At 40.9% G+C, this 18,520-nt stretch overlaps 1 protein-coding gene across 1 annotated transcript in view; it reads left to right on the top strand.

Annotated features, from left to right (window-relative positions):
• Positions 1 to 18,520, top strand: part of LOC124613928 (FAD-dependent oxidoreductase domain-containing protein 1-like) — a 246,245-nt gene that overhangs the window by 193,490 nt on the left and 34,235 nt on the right. The window contains exon 8 of the mRNA XM_047142680.1: positions 18,125 to 18,239. Within this exon, the coding sequence (XP_046998636.1) occupies positions 18,125 to 18,239 (115 nt within the window). The remainder of the gene's footprint in view (positions 1 to 18,124; positions 18,240 to 18,520) is intronic.

The raw sequence follows: 18,520 nt of genomic DNA, 5'->3' as shown, positions 1-18,520 counted from the left end.
TGCTCTGTTACCATATTCTTCTACGTATACTATTACTTTCAGTTTGCATCCCACATCAAATGAATACCTTTTATTTTTTTCCCATACGAAAGTAGTTCCTAACAAAAATATTGTACTGTTACTGATAACACACATCACTTTCAATTCAAGTTCATTGGCACTGTAGATTGTAATGATGTATCATAGGCTAGACAGTGTTCTGGATTTGTGATTGTGGGGCAGGAGGGAGACAAAGTTAGCAAGCTTGTGAATCCACGCAACTCACATTTGTCGCATTGGTGCACTGCTGCTGCCAGTCAAATCCAGTGTTGCCAGATAGAGACAGGTTCCCCATGGCATCAAATATAAGGACTTTTTAATAATGGCAGGGATTTTAAGTCAGAAACTGGAAACTTTTATATTAATTTTGAATATAAGATGCACCTGAATCTTGGAAACAATTTTTGAAAGAAAAAAGTGGATCTTATAGTCCATAAAATATGGTAGCCTTTATGGTGGATTCAGTTTCTGCCAATCTAGACTACATCTTTTCCAGTTTCGAAGCTAAATGTCCACTGTCCTCCTTCACTATACTTTGTAATTCTATCTTGAGAGTGTCACTGTTAGACTTTATTTGGATCTCTAAATGTGTATTGTTAGATCTCATTTCTGTCTCTATATCTCCCAGCTCCCCAATATTGTATTTAAAATATCACTTTGGCCTGGCTTTTTGTCCATTGATATCTCACTTGAATTATCAAAATATCTTGGCTCGCATATACAACCCCCCCCCCCCCCCCTCCCCCTATCCTTCCATCACCAACACCATTTCTTCACTTTCTACTTCATTAATTACATTCATACTGATTTTATTTTTAAAGTATTACACCCCCAAAAAAGTTAAGTTTGATAAATACTATGCACTTATCTTGTCTTACCTTCCATAGTTTCTTGTGAAGATCGTAATTGCTTGTTGTTTATTTTCATTTATTCATAGCTGTTGTATACATAAAGTTCATTTGCAGCTCCCAAATGCAAATCAATTTTCCTGCAGCATAAAAGTACTATGTTTCTTCACAGTATATTGTATACATGATATGAAATGAAATGTCATGTGGCTAGGGCATCCCATTGGGTGTAAGTCCTTTTAGTTGCTGCAATTTTGGTGACTTGCCTGTCAATGAGGATGATATGATGATGAAGGCAACACAACACCTGGTCCCTGACTCAAGATCATCTCCGACCACTCAGCTATTGAGGTGGAATATTGCATACGTATTATTTATCAACATAAATTTGATCTTTTAGGTCTCTATATAATATAAAAACTATTAATACTACTGCCAAAATGTCTATAATCCCAGCAGCAGCCCCACATGTGATGCCTCCTTTCTTGCTATTGCTAAATAATTTAAGGGCTATATTTCACATTGGCATTGCACAAAAACATTTACTGTTTAGCAGACAATGTATATTCAAGTCCAAGGAAGATGACGTCAAAATGTTTTAAAAAGTAGCTTTTCCAGATGGCATCAGTGTCCAAAGGCACTGAAACGTCATGTAATATATAATGTCCAGGGTGTTAAATGCCATCTGAAATGCTTCCTGTATATCTTCATGATAGTCTTTGCTGAATAGTGCAATACTCTAACTGGGGGATATGCTGTTAATGTCAAAATGCCTTTTTCTCGTTACTGACATTTTGACCTGAAAAAATATCTCTCTGTCTCCATATTGGCTTCCAGCTATACTGGGTATACCTCGTATCATTGACTTCTTCTCCATTTTGGCACTTTGCTGTAACCAACACATTATTAAATGAAAGAATTTTCTTCTTTCATAAAGCACATTACGTTTTAACAGCTTTTTATACACAAGAAACAATTCAGTGTCTGCTTGATGAATGTATTTCGACATCATTCACAGTGAACCCAGTTACAGTTCATAGCAGCTCTCTTCTCAAACCTCTTTTGTTCCATGACTCTCTTATGCATTGTCATGGGCATCTTCTTCCATGGAGTTTGCTGCCCAGAGAAAACATTAAGAGCAGCAAGCATGGCCATAAATGAAGCACCACCCCATCCAGCAGCAACACTGTCACCCTTACCATTCGACCAACATGAGGATCGTGCAACACATCACTTTAATGAAGTGATATGTTACACTGAATGTGCCCCACCTCAGATGGAAGATGGTGTTTCCATTACAAACTCTATGAAACTACATAACCATTATATGGAGAAAACTTGTCAGAAAATATTTAGCTTATCCATTATACACAGCCAGTTTATCAAGTATTAGTTAATGCACCCGTGTATATAACCTCTTATGCTGTCAGCTGGCTTTATTCCCCATCCGACATTAAACCTGAGGAATGACATACTTCTAAAGAACAACAACCACACATTACTCTACTTACTAGATTCCTCTTGTGGTACTATTACTAATTCACACACATCCCTTCATGTCATTCATGTTGTACCTGCACTTAAAAGTGCACTACCAAAATCAGTAAAATGCACTTACCCTTCGCAGCTTGGGAGTCTGTCACATAAATTGTCAACATGCTAACTCTGTAGGCACAGGCCATATACTGTCTTCCACAGAAGGCCAACTTCTACATCCTTGTATAAACTCCTGACTGTGATAGTGTCCCAATATACAGTCTTTAGACACTCTCCTTGTAGGGTGAGTCATCCTTTCCTTTTGGTTCATCCACACACACAATCATTCCCCTAATTCATATGGGTATGCTGTCCTGCCCAATATTCTGTCCTCCCTACTGCCTTAAATCTTTCTTCAGTTGACTCACTCCTGTTGCTTCAATTATGTTTCAGATACTTGAGCTGATGTTTCTAGTAAATTCCCTTGCCCTCCTCTGTGATCCCATTCACTCCATCCACTGTTCCTGCTTACCGCTTCTATGCACCATATGGTAAAGGTATTAGTACTTTATTCTCATATTTTTAATCATTCAGATGTTAGCACATCACCTACTGCAAGTCTGATGTTCTATATTCATCCTTCTCCCCATCAAATCTGATGTAGCTAACATCTAATGATTTCATACCAATTGTTAATCTACTCAAGCCACTACATGTACAGAACTTAAAACTTAAAGATACTTGCAATTTCTGTAGCGTATGAGGGAAATATTTCAGAATGTGTTGATCAGAAGTTTGTCTACCCTAGTACAGGGTTGTTGTTGATTTTTGTTTCTATTTAAGACATCATCAGCTATTTGTACAGGGTAGCCCAGGTAAAAGTAACCTGCCTTCCCTCTGAATGCGAATACAATATTTTGGCTTCTGAAATATGGTAAACAGCTACAACTGTGGACAATTTTCTGCAGTGTCAATTTTTAGCAGTTTTATGTCAGCATTTCAGTTTATTTCATCAGTGAAGTTAGGCATTTCTCTTTTCAGTCCACAAAATCACAAGGTCTATGAAACAAATACACACACAATACAGGAACTAAAGGACATCAGCTCTGAAGCTGCTGCCATTGATATCTGTCAGGTATGACTGTGTATGGTTAGATGTGCACAGCTGTGTACTGATTTTGCAGGGAGCCACTTTCAACATCTTCTATAAATGTGTTTTTCACTGTATTTTTCACTGTAAATAAATGGAAAGTTCATTTCAGCTCTTAGTTTCTGTAATTTCACTGCATTTCCTTTATACTTACACGGGCTACTTTTATCTGTGCCATCCATCATTTTTATGTTAACTGGGTATCTTCATAACAGTTTTCAATGAGTGGTGCATTAACTAGCTGGAAAGTAAGTTGCTGATCTCAAAACACCTTTCTCTCATTGCCTGCATCTTGACGTTAAAAAATATCTTTCTCCAAATAGGCATCCAGCTATACTGTTTATGCTTCATATCACTGAATCTTTCTCCAAATAGGCATCCAACTATAGTGTGTGCTCTTGATATCACTGACTCTTTCTCCTTTTCAGCCTGCTGCTGAGTGCTGAAAACTGCTTCTCTGCACACTACTAAATGAGAGAATTTTCTTATTTTGTAAACCACATATATTATAACAGCTTTTTACACACAGGAAATGCTTCAAACAGTTGTCTGTATGCTTAACAAGTATATTTTAAAAGCATTGAGAATGAGCTCAGTTACAGTTCATAGCAACCCTCCTCTTGTACCTGTTTTGTTCCTTGACTCTCTTATGCATCATCACAGCATCTTCTTCCATGGACATAGATGCTATTAGTGCCTCTGAGGTAGGCATCCACTGCATGGAGAAAACATTATGAGCAGCAAGTGTGGCCAAATGCTAGCTGCCACCAGCCTCGCCCCATCCAGTAGCAATGCCACCTTCCCTACCATTCAATCAACATATGCATACAGAAAAACCCCATGCTCAACAAATGTCTCCCACTTTGCAAAAAGCATTAAATAAATGTGCTTCAGTAATCTATGATCATCATTCATTGGTCCTAAATACCCTGTACAACACTTCACTTTAATGAAGTGATATGTTACACTTATGCCCCACCGCAGATGAATTCATCTCCACTGCAAAATTTACAAAAATACATAACCATAATATAGACAATTCTTGTCAGAAGATTCTTAGCTAATACATTAGAGATAGCAGGTTTATTAAGTATTAGTTAACATACTGATATAAATATATATAGTCTCTACTGTTCCTTTCCATTTATAAGTTAAGCACCATGAGCTTCAGTTATTTAGATTTCTTTTTTAAGATTATAAAACATACCATCTCTTTTGTAAGAATATAAAACCTTTACTTGTTATTACACACGTGCAAATCTATTTTTGTTTCTATTTAAGACATCATCAGCTATTAGTACCTCTTATTTTAAGTTTAGTACTCACCCTTCTGCCATCGGTCAGCTTCACTCCATTTGTGATACTGAACCTGAGAAGTTACATACTTCCAAGCAGCAATAACCACACATTGCCTTTCTTCTTCTGGTATTATTACTAGTACTCACAAAGTTCAGACACATTCCTTCATGTCATTCAGGTAGTACCTCAACTTACAAGCGAACTACAAAAATCAGTGAAATGCATTTACTTTTGCAACCTGGGAGTCAGTCAGACAAGTTGTTGACATCCTAACCCTGTAGACACTGACATACACTATGCTCCACAGAAAACCAATTCCTATATCCTTATATAAACTCCTGGCAGAGATAATGTCCCTGCATAAATTCTTTATACCCTCCTTTTAGTGTGGATCATCCTTCCCTTTTGTTTACCCATACACCCAATCATTCCCCTAATTTACATGTGGGTGCACTGTCCTGCCTAATATTCTATCCTCCATACTACTTTAAACCTTTCTTTTGTTAACTCACTTAGGTTTCTGGGACTTGAACTTGTGTTTCTAGTAAGTTCCCTTGTACTCCTCTATGATCCCATTCACTCTGTCCATTGCTCCTGTTCAGTATTCCTATGCACTGTCTGCTATAGGTATTAGTACTTTATGTTAGCACCTCACATAGTGTAAGTCTGAGATTTAGTACTTTATTCTCGTAATTTTAATCTTTCAGATGTTAGCACATCACCTAAAGCAAGCCTGAGGTTCTATCTTCATCCTTCTACCCATCATATCTGACATGGCTAACATCTAATTATCTTCATACCAATTAGTAATCTATTGGAGGCCATTAAATGCTACTTGAACAAGTGCTTGTCTGAACTTTAATACCTGTAATATGTGTTAGAGTATGAGGGAAAAATAGGCAGTATTTTGTCTACCCTAGTACTTCGTTTTTATGTGATATACTTCTTTACTGTGTCAACAGTGTAGAGACCTTTTTCTTTTCCATTCAATGGCTCTATAAGAAATACTTCTTTCAGGTGTGGTGTTTCAACTATTTTGTAAGGGCCTTCATATTTTCTCACTTCACATTTGAACTTGGACGATAGGCTCTTACAAGCACTAAGTAATTTAATTTAAAATCTGGATCTTCTGAATTTTGATTATATTGGCACAATCTGTTCCTTGCATATTTCCATAAATGATACTTGATATTCTAGTTCCCTCTTTCTTGTCTCCTCTTTTCTTTAGACAACAAATAAATAAATAAGAAACATGGCTGTATTGCCTGAGGTAAGTATATCAATTAATGTCAGTTTGAAGGAAATATTTGTGTACTCATAGTAACTAAATAAAAGTACATCCAATACTACACCAGGTCATGTGAGATAGATTTAGCATCAGTAACGCTTCATGATTCCCCCTAGCTGAAATACTTATAGCCACTTCCTGTGTCGTGGGTGTAAATAAATCTTAAATCTTCTCCACCTTAATTTAATTCCTCCAATAGTTCTGGTGAAAGCCCATTACTTTCGTTAAATTTCCATTTACTTCTTCCCTCTTTGGTATTATTAAGTTCCATCCAAAGATTTCATACTTCCCCTTCTGTATTTTGCAAACCAACTGTAGACAGTGGTGTGCTAACTAATGAATCTATCATTTCTTGTACGGTTTAAGTACTGTAATTAATTTATTTACATGCTCCTTCAAAGTTGTGAAGGTTGAGCCTGGTAAAGCCGTTATGTCTGAATCTTTGCCCTGCTCTAACCTGTTTAACCATAACTGTGTGTCTTAAGTTTTGTTCATTTACTCTTGTAAACTATTATTCAGTTAATTCTGTTATTTGTTCTACATTCTGATTTACCTTCTTATAATGTTACAAAACCTCATTTCTTACAAGATCATATTGTTGGTTTATCTCTGTACATAACTCTCCCTGTAAACTGGATAATATTGTTTGCAAGTTGGTTATTTTTGTTTTTTCTCTTTTTTTTCTTCTTACAAGATTCCAAGATATGCCATTCAAGGCTACTATTTGTTGAAAGATTTCTTGAAGCCTTCAGCTGCCATTCTCTTTATTTTCTGATGTACGATTGTGCAATTTCAGCCTTAGGCCATTTTCAAGTATTTTATCAATAATTTTTTAGTAGCAGATTATGTCATACACATCATTTCTCCTATGACATCATATTATACTCATAAAATAATTCTAGGTGATCATGCTATTTTAGGAACATGTTACTTTTGAGCAGTTGTTGCAAAGTACTATTTGCATTGTCTACTTTTGCACTTAAATCTTCAATTGAAGTCTTGAGCTTAGCACTGAGCTCTTACTTAAATCAGTCATTGCTTTGCAACGTCTAACTTGGTACTGAAATCTGCATGTAAATATCCCACCACTTGTTGCTACTTAAAAAATGGAGAGGGGGAAGCTAAGATGGAAGTTGTCGCAGCACTGTCCTACACTGGTCTTTTATGTGCTGTTGATGTTATTGCAGCCAGTCAGCCAGCATGCTATGATGTGGAACTTATGGCTCAAAAACAGCCACATTCCAGATCATAGACATGTATGTTACTCTCCATCGTAATTGTTGTCAAGTAATTTAGTAGTGATTTCTTGACAACTAAATTTCTTCTTTTCTTCCTGTATTGCTGAGGAATTTAAAGTTTTCTCCTCAACAGCTCAGTTCTTGTGGGTGTTTCTCAAATGCAGTATTATTAATGTTGGCTGCACTGAATAATCCTCGCAGTTGACCTTGTAGCCAAGGACAGTGCACTTGTGTAGTAAAACTTATTTTGATAAAAATTATTGGTTTATTTCAAGTTTCTTGCTAAATATTGAAGGTTTGCCATTCTGTAGCACAGTCACCACAAATGTAATGATTCCTAGGTTTCTCCATGTATCTTCCTGAGTAGTGCAGTACATCAGCTGGAGGTTAGGCTGCTAATGTCAAAACGCCTTTTTCTCTCATTACCGGCATGTTGACTTGAAAAAAATCTCTCCTTCCCTTCAAATCAGCATCAACATGTGCCATGGATACCTTGTATCATTGGCTTCTTCTCCTTTTTGGCATATTGCTGAGTGGTGAAAACTCGACGACAGACTTCTTCTTTGCATACTACTAAATGAAAGAACTTTCTCCTTTTATAAACCACATATATTATAACAGATTATTACACAAAGGAAACACTTCAGACAATTCCCTATTTGCTTGACAAGTGTGTGTGTGTGTGTGTGTGTGTGTGTGTGTGTGTGTGTGTGTTTGTGTGTGTGTGTGGTGTCTTCAGTCCAGAGACTGGTTTGATGTAGCTCTCCATGCTACTCTATCCTGTGCAAGCTTCTTCATCTCCCAGAACCTACTGCAACCTACATCCTTCTGGATCTGTTTAGTGTATTCATCTCTTGGTCTCCCTCTATGATTTTTACCCTCCACACTGCCCTCCAATACTAAATTGGTGATCCCTTCATGCCTCAGAATATGTCCTACCAACCGATCCCTTCTTCTAGTCAAGTTGTGCCACAAATTTCTCTTCTCTCCAATTCTATTCAATACCTCCTCATTAGTTATGTGATCTATCCATCTAATCTTCAGCATTCTTCTGTAGCACCACATTTCGAAAGCTTCTATTCTCTTCTTGTCTAAAATATTTATCATCCACGTTTCACTTCCATACACGGCTACACTCCATACAAACACTTACAGAAACCACTTCCTGACACTTAAATCTATACTCGAAGTTAACAAATTTCTCTTTTTCAGAAACACTTTCCTTGCCATTGCCAGTCCACATTTTATATCCTCTCTACTTCGACCATCATCTGTAATTTTGCTCCCTAAATAACAAAACTCGTTTACTACTTTAAGCATCTCATTTCCTAATCTAATTCCTGCAGCATCACCCGACTTAATTCGACTATATTCCATTATCCTTGTTTTGATTTTGTTGGTGTTCATCTTATATCCTCCTTTCAAGACACTGTCCATTCCGTTCAGCTGCTCTTCCAGGTCCTTTGCTATCTTTGACAGAATTACAGTGTCATAGGCGAACCTCAAAGTTTTTATTTCTTCTCCATGGATTTTAATTCCTACTCCGAATTTTTCTTTTGTTTCCTTTACTGCTTGCTCAATATACAGATTGAATAACATCGGGGATAGACTACAACGCTGTCTCACTCCCTTCCCATCCACTGCTTCCCTTTCATGCCCATCGACTCTTATAACTGCCATCTGGTTTCTATACAAATTGTAAATAGCCTTTTGCTTCCTGTATTTTACCCCTGCCACCTTTAGAATTAGAAAGGGTATCATATCTCCTATTTCATCTTCATCTACATTCTCTTCCATTTCTATAATTTTGTCCTCAAGAACATTGCACTTGTTCTCTTCCATTTCTATAATTTTGTCCTCAAGAACATTGCACTTGTATAGACCCTCTATATACTCCTTCCACCTTTCTGATTTCCTTTCTTTGCTTAGAACTGGGTTTCCCTCTGAGCTCTTGATATTCATGCATGTGGTTCTCTTTTCTCCAAAGGTCTCTTTAATTTTCCTGTAGGCAGTATCTATCTTACCCCTAGTTATATGGGCCTCTGCATCCTTACATTTGTCCTCTAGCCATCCCTGCTTAGCCATTTAGCACTTCCTGTCACTCTCATTTTTTAGATATTTGTATTCCTTTTTGCCTGCTTCATTTACTGCATTTTTACATTTTCTCCTTTCATCAATTAAATTTAATATCTCTTCTGTTACCCAAGGAATTCTATTAGCCCTCGCCTTTTTACCTACTTGATCCTCTGCTACCTTCACTATTTCATCTCTCAAAGCTACCCTGTTCTTCTTCTACTGTATTTCTTTCCCCCATTCTTGTCAATTGTTCGCTAATGCTCTCCCTGAAGCTGTGTACCTCTGGTTCTTTCAATTTGCCCATGTCCCATCTCCTCAAATTCTCACCTTTTTGCAGTTTCTACAGTTTTAATCTACAGTTCATAACCAATAGATTGTGGTCAGAGTCCACATCTTTAAAACCTGGTTCCTGAAACTCTGTCTTACAATTATATAATCTATCTGAGACCTTCCAGTATCTCCAGGTTTCTTCCATGTATACAACCTTCGTTTATGACTCGTGAACCAAGTGTTAGCTATGATTAAGTTATGCTCTGTGCAAAATTCTACCAGGTGGCTTCCTGTTTCATTCCTTAACCCAATTCCATAGTCACCTACTATGTTTCCTTCTCTTCCTTTTCCTACTATTGAGTTCCAGTCATCCATGAATATTAAAATTTCGTCTCCCTTCACTACTTGAATAATTTATTTTATCTCATCATACATTTCTTCAATTTCTTCATCATCTGCAGAGCTAGTTGGCATATAAACTTGTACTACTGTAGTAGGCATGGGCTTCGTGTCTATCTTGGCCACTATAATACATTCACTGTGCTGTTTGTAGTAGCTTACCCGCACTCCTATTTTTTTGTGCATTATTAAACCTACTCCTGCATTACCCCTATTTGATTTTGTATTTATAACCCTGTATTCACCTGACCAGAAGTCTTGTTCACCCTTCCACCAAACTTCACTAATTCCCACTGTATTAACATGATTCACATTATCCATCGCACTTCACATAGTGTAGACTGGGAACTGTCTGCTAGGCATGCCCGAAGTCAAACTGGCTGGGCATGGCCCATGCTGCCTGAGTTGTTGTTGTTCAGCGGGCAGAGGGCGCGGCCGAATTCTCGTGTGCCCTCTGGTGGATGGGACTTTACTTGCGACAACTACTTTCCGTGATGTGCCGTGCCGATGTGCACCTCCTGCGATCTTTCTGGTGGCTACTGCACTCCTCCTCCTTCGGGGGGTGAAGCCACTGTGACCCACTGCGTCAGAAGGTGGAGCGTTGTGCAGTAGCGATGACCTCCATGTCCATTGGAATGCTGGAGTCGGGGGGGATATGCCAACCCTCGAGCCAGAACCTTCGAATTTGGTTGGAAGTGACCCACATAAAGAAGTCCCCGTCGTCCCATCACCAGACCCCGAGACAGAATGGGCAACAAGCTGTTGAACTCCGGATCCCATTCCACCTTAGAAGGGGCAAGACCCAGTGGCGGGGACGATGGGAAAGGCACGACCACAGGTGAACCAGCCTCCTGAGAAACTGGGCCTGCGAGGGGGGCTGGCTCTTGCTGGGGCATCTCTAACGACGGTGATGTTGGTGCTGGAGCTACTGGAGGCCACCAAGGCTGAGAACCATCACAGTGTGGCAGAGTCACAGGGCAGAGGGGCGGTGGTGTCCCCTGAGAAAACAACATGGGTGCCGGTAATGAGGAAGCTGGCACCTGAGGGGTTGGACGGTGGGTGTCCAAACGTGGACACAGCTGATTTTGGTGACGACATACCTCCCGGTCCCCCACCTGCAAAGTATAGAGCCGGCAGCCATTGAGGTGCAGGACCACCGCCGGTATTCAACGTGGATTGCGACCAAACTCACATGCCCAGACCAACATACACGGTGGAAAGCTCGTTACCCCGTTTTGCGAAGACTGGTGAGGACCAGGCCGGAGGAGGTGCAGCAGAGTCCTAGGTTGGCACCCGTGGAGGAGCTCTACAGGGCTGCATTCTCCCATCGGTGTGGTCTGGTATGCTATCAGGAAAAACGTCAATGCCTCCTCCGCAGGAAATTCGTTCACATACTTTTTCATTTGCGTCTTAAAGGTGTGCACCATGCGCTTGGCTTCCCCATTCAATTGTGGATGAAAGGGGGGAGAGCAAACATGCCGAATAATGAAGTGCCTACAAAAATCCTGGAAGGTCTGCGAAATAAACTGAGATCCATTGCCAGATACCAGGGTGACTAGCAGACCTTCCACAGAAAAGATTTTTGTGAGTGCCTTGATTGAAGCTTCTGAAGTGGTTGAGGAGCAGCGAACCACATATGGGAATTGAGAATAAGCATCAATGACAATGAGCCAAAGGCCATTGGGAAACGGGCCCGCAAAATCTATGAGAACACGTTCCCATGCCTGGGTTGCAGGCGGCCATGAAGAGAACGTTGACCTGGGAGATGCCTGTTGGCTCTCACACTGGGAACAGGCAGCCACCAAGTGCTCAATTTCTCTGTCAATACCGGGCCAGTGCACATGTCTGTGAGCCAAGGTTTTAGTATGGGAAACACCGCAGTGCCCCTGATGTAATAACGTGAGGACCTCCCTTCACAAACTTGCAGGAACAACCATGTGAGGAGCTGTATCATCGGTAGCCAGAAGGAGAACTCCTTCCAAGACTGAGAGGCAGTCTCGTAGAACAAAATAATTGCGAAGAGGGTCCGAGGCCCGGCCTGGAGATCGGATGACCACCCCTGCTGAACGAGGTATAGAACCGGGTCAGCTGCCATTTCCCTGGCGACTCTAGAACTAGTGATCGGGAAGCCATTGACCACTTGGTGGGACACCACATCCAAATGAAAACACATAATCTCCTCCCTATCGAACTTAGGATCCGGGCCCACCGGAAGACGGGAAAGAGCGTCAGCATTGGCATGCTGTCCGGTAGGGCAAAAATGAATGTCATAATGGTACTTAGAGAGGAACAAGGCCCAGTGCTGCAGTCTGTGGGCCACCCTATCTGGAATCTGAGAGGTGGGGTCAAATAACGATATTAATGGCTTATGGTCAGTGATTAACTGAAACTTTGTGCCATAGAAGAAAGGATGAAACTTGGTAACAGCATAGACAATGGCCAAAGCCTCTTTTCCCTCCTGGGAGTAATGGGCCTGCATGGGACTAAGAGTTTTAGATGCAAACGCCACTGGCTGCTTGGATGGACCAGGACCACCCCCACCCCATACTGCAAAGCATCTGTAGCCAGGACCAACGGCTTATTGGGGTCAAAAGTAGCCAAACAAGGCACTGACATGAGGAGGCCCTTCAATGAGGTGAACACTCGCTTGCATGCAGGCGACCAATCAAAAGGAACACCCTTGCACAGAAGGCAGTACAGAGGGTGGGCTATGGTGGAAGCCCTGGGAATGAACCAGTGATAATAGGCAATCTTGCCTAAAAAAGCTTGTAACTACTTCAGCAAAGCGGGCCGCAGAAGGTCGACGATACCTTGGACCAAACTTCCTAGTGGCTGGACGCCATGCTGAGGGATGGTGTAGCCCACATACTCAATGGACAGTTGGAAGACTTACGCAAGTGCAACGCAGGCCCACGGACCTGAATTTGAGAAAGAGGGTTCGAAGGTTGTGCAAGTGTTCCTTCGTGCTGTGGCCTGTGACTATTATGTCATCCAGGTAATTAATACAAAGAGGGATTGTCGATGTGATGTGCTCAAGATAATGCTGAAATATTGCGGGGCACTGTATATTCCGAAGGCCAACCGCTGGTATTTGTAAAGGCCAAACGGGGTGTTGATGACCACCAGCTGTTTGGAGTCCTCATCAAAAGGAATCTGATGATAAGCCTCCAAAAGATTGATTTTCGAAAAATATTGGCCTCCCGCCACTTCGGAGAACAATTCATCAGAACAAGGCAAGGGATAGGTGTCCACCACCAATTAGGAATTAATGGTGGCCTTGAAATCGCCACAAAGACATAATTGTCCTGAGGGTTTCCTGACAATAATGAGGGGTGAAGCCCACTCACTAGAAGAAATGAGAAGAACGACCCCGAGGGCTGTCAGCCGGTCTAGCTCTGCTTTTACCTGAGGGCGGAGAGCCAAGGGGATCTGCCGCGCGCGTAGAAAACGTGGGCGAGCCGACGCCTTCAAAGTTAAGTGAGCTTCAAAGTCTGAAACATGCCCCAGGCCCTCCTCAAAGATATCGTTAAAGGCAAAGATTCCAGTGACTGATAGGGAACGTCTTCGGAGACCAATTGTATGGTGTCTGCAATACAAAAACCGAAAGCTTGAAAGGCATCCAATCCAAAAAGGTTAGCAGGGCTTGCATCACTGACAACAATAAAAGTAAGAGGCCGAGTGACTGATTTGTAAGTAACGTTGGTAGTGAATTGATCCAGTAGGGGAATGAACTGTTTACCATAACCGCGGAGACGCTGGTAAACTGGTGCCAACGGGGGTGACCCAAGGTCAGAGTAACTTTGTGCATTCAATGAGGAAACTGCCGCACCTGTATCTATTTGCAGTTGTAGTCGGCGCAACCGAACTGACACCTCGATAAAGAGTTTGTGTGCCAATGCGTTGGGAGCCTGGCCCCATGAAACTTCCTGAATGTCAACATCCATGTCCTCTGTACCTGCTGCCTTTGATTCTTTTGAGGCTGAGCAGCAAACTTTAGCAATGTGTCCTTTTTTATTACATTTGCAACAAACAGACTAACGCTGGGGGCACTCTGACCAGTCATGATGTATATAGCACGACGCACAGGATGGTAGCAGGGGCTGGTGGCCGGAAATCTGTTTACGTGTCATGTGGGAGCGGCTGTAATGGCCGGATTATACTGCTCGCATGTCGTCCACCCCGGACGCAGTGGACGTGGCTGTGCCGCCCTGAACCACCGCGACGTCGCACCACGCTTCCAACTGTTGACCTGTGGTGTGAGAGACTTCATACAATTGAGCAAGGGACAGGACTTCCTCAAGGAAAGGGTCTTCCAACTGCATGGCCCGTTGCCGGACCTCCCTATCAGGGGCCAAACGAACAATGACGTCTCGCACCATAATGTGGGCATACGACTCTCGCAACTGCTCCGTGACAAAATGACACTTGCGACTAAGACTGTGCAGGGTAGTGGCCCATGCCCGGTAAGACTGATGGGGCTGTTTCTTGCATTGATACAGCTCGACCCTAGCTGCCACAACATGTGTGCGGCAGCGATAATATGAAGACAGCAATGAACGCAATGCGTCAAAAGACAAGGACGAGGGTTCCTGTGATGGCGCTAGCCACCACAAAACGTGATACAGCGAGGGAGATATCCAAGACAAGAATAGAGTGCGACATACCTCTGCATTGGCAACATGAAATGCCTGGAAATGCTGCCGAAGGTGATGTTCATGTGCATACCAATCCTCCGCCGTCTCGTCATACGGGGGAAAGGGAGGAGGGAATGGCGCTGGAGCAGACTGCGAGGAGAGCAACACCGGAAGCGCTTGTGTCATAGTTGCCATGAGCTCCTTCTGCTGCTCAACCATACCCACACTAAATTCCCCGTGCCATGGATAAGCTGCGAAACCAGAGCAACACGTGAAAGAACGACCCTACTCGTCACCAATTGTGTATTAACATGATTCACATTGCCCGTCGCACTTCACATAGTGTAGACCGGAAACTGTGTGCTAGGCATGCCCGATGTCAAACTGGCTGGGCACGGCCTGTGCTGCCTGAGTTGTTGTTGTTCCTCTGGCAGAGGGTGCGGCCGAATTCTTGCGTGCCCCCTGGTGGACGGGACTTTACTTGCGGCAACTACTGTCCGTGATGCGCCATGCCGATGTGCACCTCCCGCGATCTTTCTGGTGGCTACTGCACCCACTATATCGAACTTTAACCTATCCATTTCCCTTTTTAAATTTTCTAACCTACCTGCCTGATTAAGGGATCTGACATTCCATGCTCCGATCCGTAGAACGCCAGTCATCTTTCTCCTGATAACAACATCCTCCTGAGTAGTCCCCGCCCGGAGATCCAAATGGGGGACTATTTCACCTCCGGAATATTTTACCCAAGAGGACGCCATCATCATGCATTCCCTCGGGTAAAATTACGGCTGTAGTTTCCCCTTGCTTTCAGTCGTTCGCAGTACCAGCACAGCAAGGCCGTTTTGGTTATTGTTACAAGGCCAGATCAGTCAATCATCCAGACTGTTGCCCCTGCAACTACTGAAAAGGCTTCTGCCCCTCTTCAGGAACCGCACATTTGTCTGGCCTCTCAACAGATACCCCTCTGTTGTGGTTGTACCTACGGTATGGCTATCTGTATCGTTGAGGCACCTAAGCCTCCCCCAATGGCAAGGTCCATGGTTCATGGGGGTAGTTGACAAGTATATTTTAACAAAATTCACAATGAACCCAATTAAATTTCAGAGCAGCCCTCCCCTTGAACCTGTTTTGTTCCATGACTTTCTTAGGCATCGTCACAGGCATCTTCTTCCATGGAAGCCAGTTCAACTCTGTGGCAGGGATCTGCAGCAGGAAGAAAACATTAAGAGCAGCAGATGTGGCCAAATGTGAACCACTGCCAACATCGCCCAATCCAGTAGCAGTGCTGTCTCCTGTACCAGGAATCAACATGCACATACTGAAAAGCCCCACACTAAACACATGTGTCCTACTTTCTAAACTACATTAAATAAATATGCTTCAGCAGTCCATACATGTCATTTGTCAGTTCTAAATACACTGTGCAACACTTCTTTTTAACTAAGTGAAATGTTACACTATACACTGCACGAAGATAATAGTTATTCTGTTACATAATATGGTTTATTCATAATTCCACATAACATTTCACACACATTTTCACATTTCCACAAGCAAATATCAAAACATAATACTTAGAGCTCTTTTCATTATCTTGTTGCCTTACATATCGCAAAGAGCTTCTCATATCAAAAACAGTATGAAACTCATCTGAATGATTCTGAAAACAGTCTGATCACTACTGATTGTATTGGTGCCAAACAATTGTGATATAAGTTGTGTTAATGGTTTTTTGAATCTTCCAGAACATTCCACAAATTAAAATAATACTAAGGTACCTTCCATTTTTAAATTATACGTCAGATTTAATTCACAGAATGTCTCCTGAAGATATGTATTTATGTAAAGATTTTTAGTAATAATATTGAAGGTTGCAAAATTTGCAAATATAAATATTGGAAACCTGCTGTTTGTTGCAATATCAATTTTTATATATGCATCCTTTGTCTGCATTTAATACTGAATAGTAAAAATAGCAAAAATGATGTAGCTTTGTTTTTCAAGCATTTTCTGTTAATTATTTGCGAAATAATTTTTGTAGTATAATACTGAAATATGAGAACATATCTATATATAAATGGAAAATTATATTTGCAGAAAAAATGCACCCAACATGTGGAAAACCACATGAACATCAACATTTATGAAATATATGATTTATAAATGAAAATGAATCCAAATCTGGCAGAAATTTATTTGATATCGCATGGTTTGTTAACTGAGAAAAATGTTCCATTAGATCTTGATTTATTACAGGATAAGTCTTGTTTCATTCTGTTTCCAAACTCTGGCTGAGTTTACATTCCAAGAGTGAAACATTGTGGGGGTTTAGTGATGATTTGTGCAGCCATATCATGGCATTCCATGGGCTCCATGGTTACTTGCAAGATTACATTACTGCCAAAGATGATGTGATGATCTTGACTGATCAAGTCCATCCCACGGTACAATGTTTGTTCCCAAATGGTGATGCTGTGTTTCAAGGTGACAGGGCCCCTGTTCACATACCTTGCATTCTCCAGTACTGGTTTTGTGAGCTGAAGGATGAATTTTCACTTCTCCCCTGGGCACCATAGTCATCACATCACAATATTAATGAGCCATTGTGGTCTACTTTGGAGAGAAGGGTGCATGATCACTATCAACCTCCATCATTGTTACCTGAACTTGCCACAATTTTGTAGGAAGAATGGTATAAGATTCCCTTGAAAACCATATAGGACCTGTATTTATCCTCTCCAAGATGACTATAACTTCACTTGCACCATGCAATGAATTTATTTTTCATCACTTTCTGTCATAAATTTGGCATTTTTCATTTGTACTGCTATATCCACAATTAGCCAGATATCAGTGCACTTGGGCCTTCACCTTCTGTGGAGATGTATACCAGATGTATGATTAATGGAATATTGTAAATCTGTTTGGGATACAAATAATCAAATAATGATGTGAGTAAACAGAGTCACTCACCACTTCAAGGAAATATAGGAGTTGACTGTGAAATAAACGAGAAGCTGAACAGCATAGTTTCTTGAAGTTTAGCATAATATGTGTATTGATGACTCCATGCTTATGCTGTATGCTGAACAGTTACATTTACGTATTTTATGCTCATAATTTCTATAAATCTTTGTATGTTTAGTCATCATGATTCACACAAATCAGTTAATTTTAGTTATAGATTTCAAGCATTTTAATTGTAGTTAGTTGATGAATAAGTGTGTTAATAGGAAGAATATTAATCTAATATTATTGATGAATGCTTAGTAGTTGGTTAAATGATTTTGTGGTGTGAATTTATTGTCAAAAAATTATACTTTGGGTATCAATTTGAATTTTGTCTTGCATTATATGGAAAAGCAAATTTATGGCAAAGAATGATAACTGATGTTTATTTGTAGGTGACAAATGCCTGGGCTGGATATTATGACACCAATGTTGCAGATGAAAATGGAATTGTTGGACGCCATCCATATTACCATAATCTTTACATAGCAACTGGATTTAGTGGCCATGGTAAGTAAAGCATTAGAAAAAATACATAACTCTTGCATCACTGTTCTGGGCAACAGATAAATAAAATAACATAGTCATGTAATAGATAATTAGAACCCTGTTGACAGAAACATACAAAGTGTGAAACTTTGTAAAGAGATATGGAGAACAAAGAAAATGAATCCTACAAAATCAATCCATTTGTACACACTAATCATATTGACACAAAAAATGACCAAGTGAAGCCAAACCTATCAAATTTTGTCTCCTGAAGTTGCTTCAATGAAGAAAAATCACACTCT

This window comes from Schistocerca americana, chromosome 4 (genome assembly GCF_021461395.2).
Source record: "Schistocerca americana isolate TAMUIC-IGC-003095 chromosome 4, iqSchAmer2.1, whole genome shotgun sequence".
Classification (NCBI taxonomy): domain Eukaryota; kingdom Metazoa; phylum Arthropoda; class Insecta; order Orthoptera; family Acrididae; genus Schistocerca; species Schistocerca americana.
This window is presented reverse-complemented; position numbering and strand designations above follow the sequence as displayed.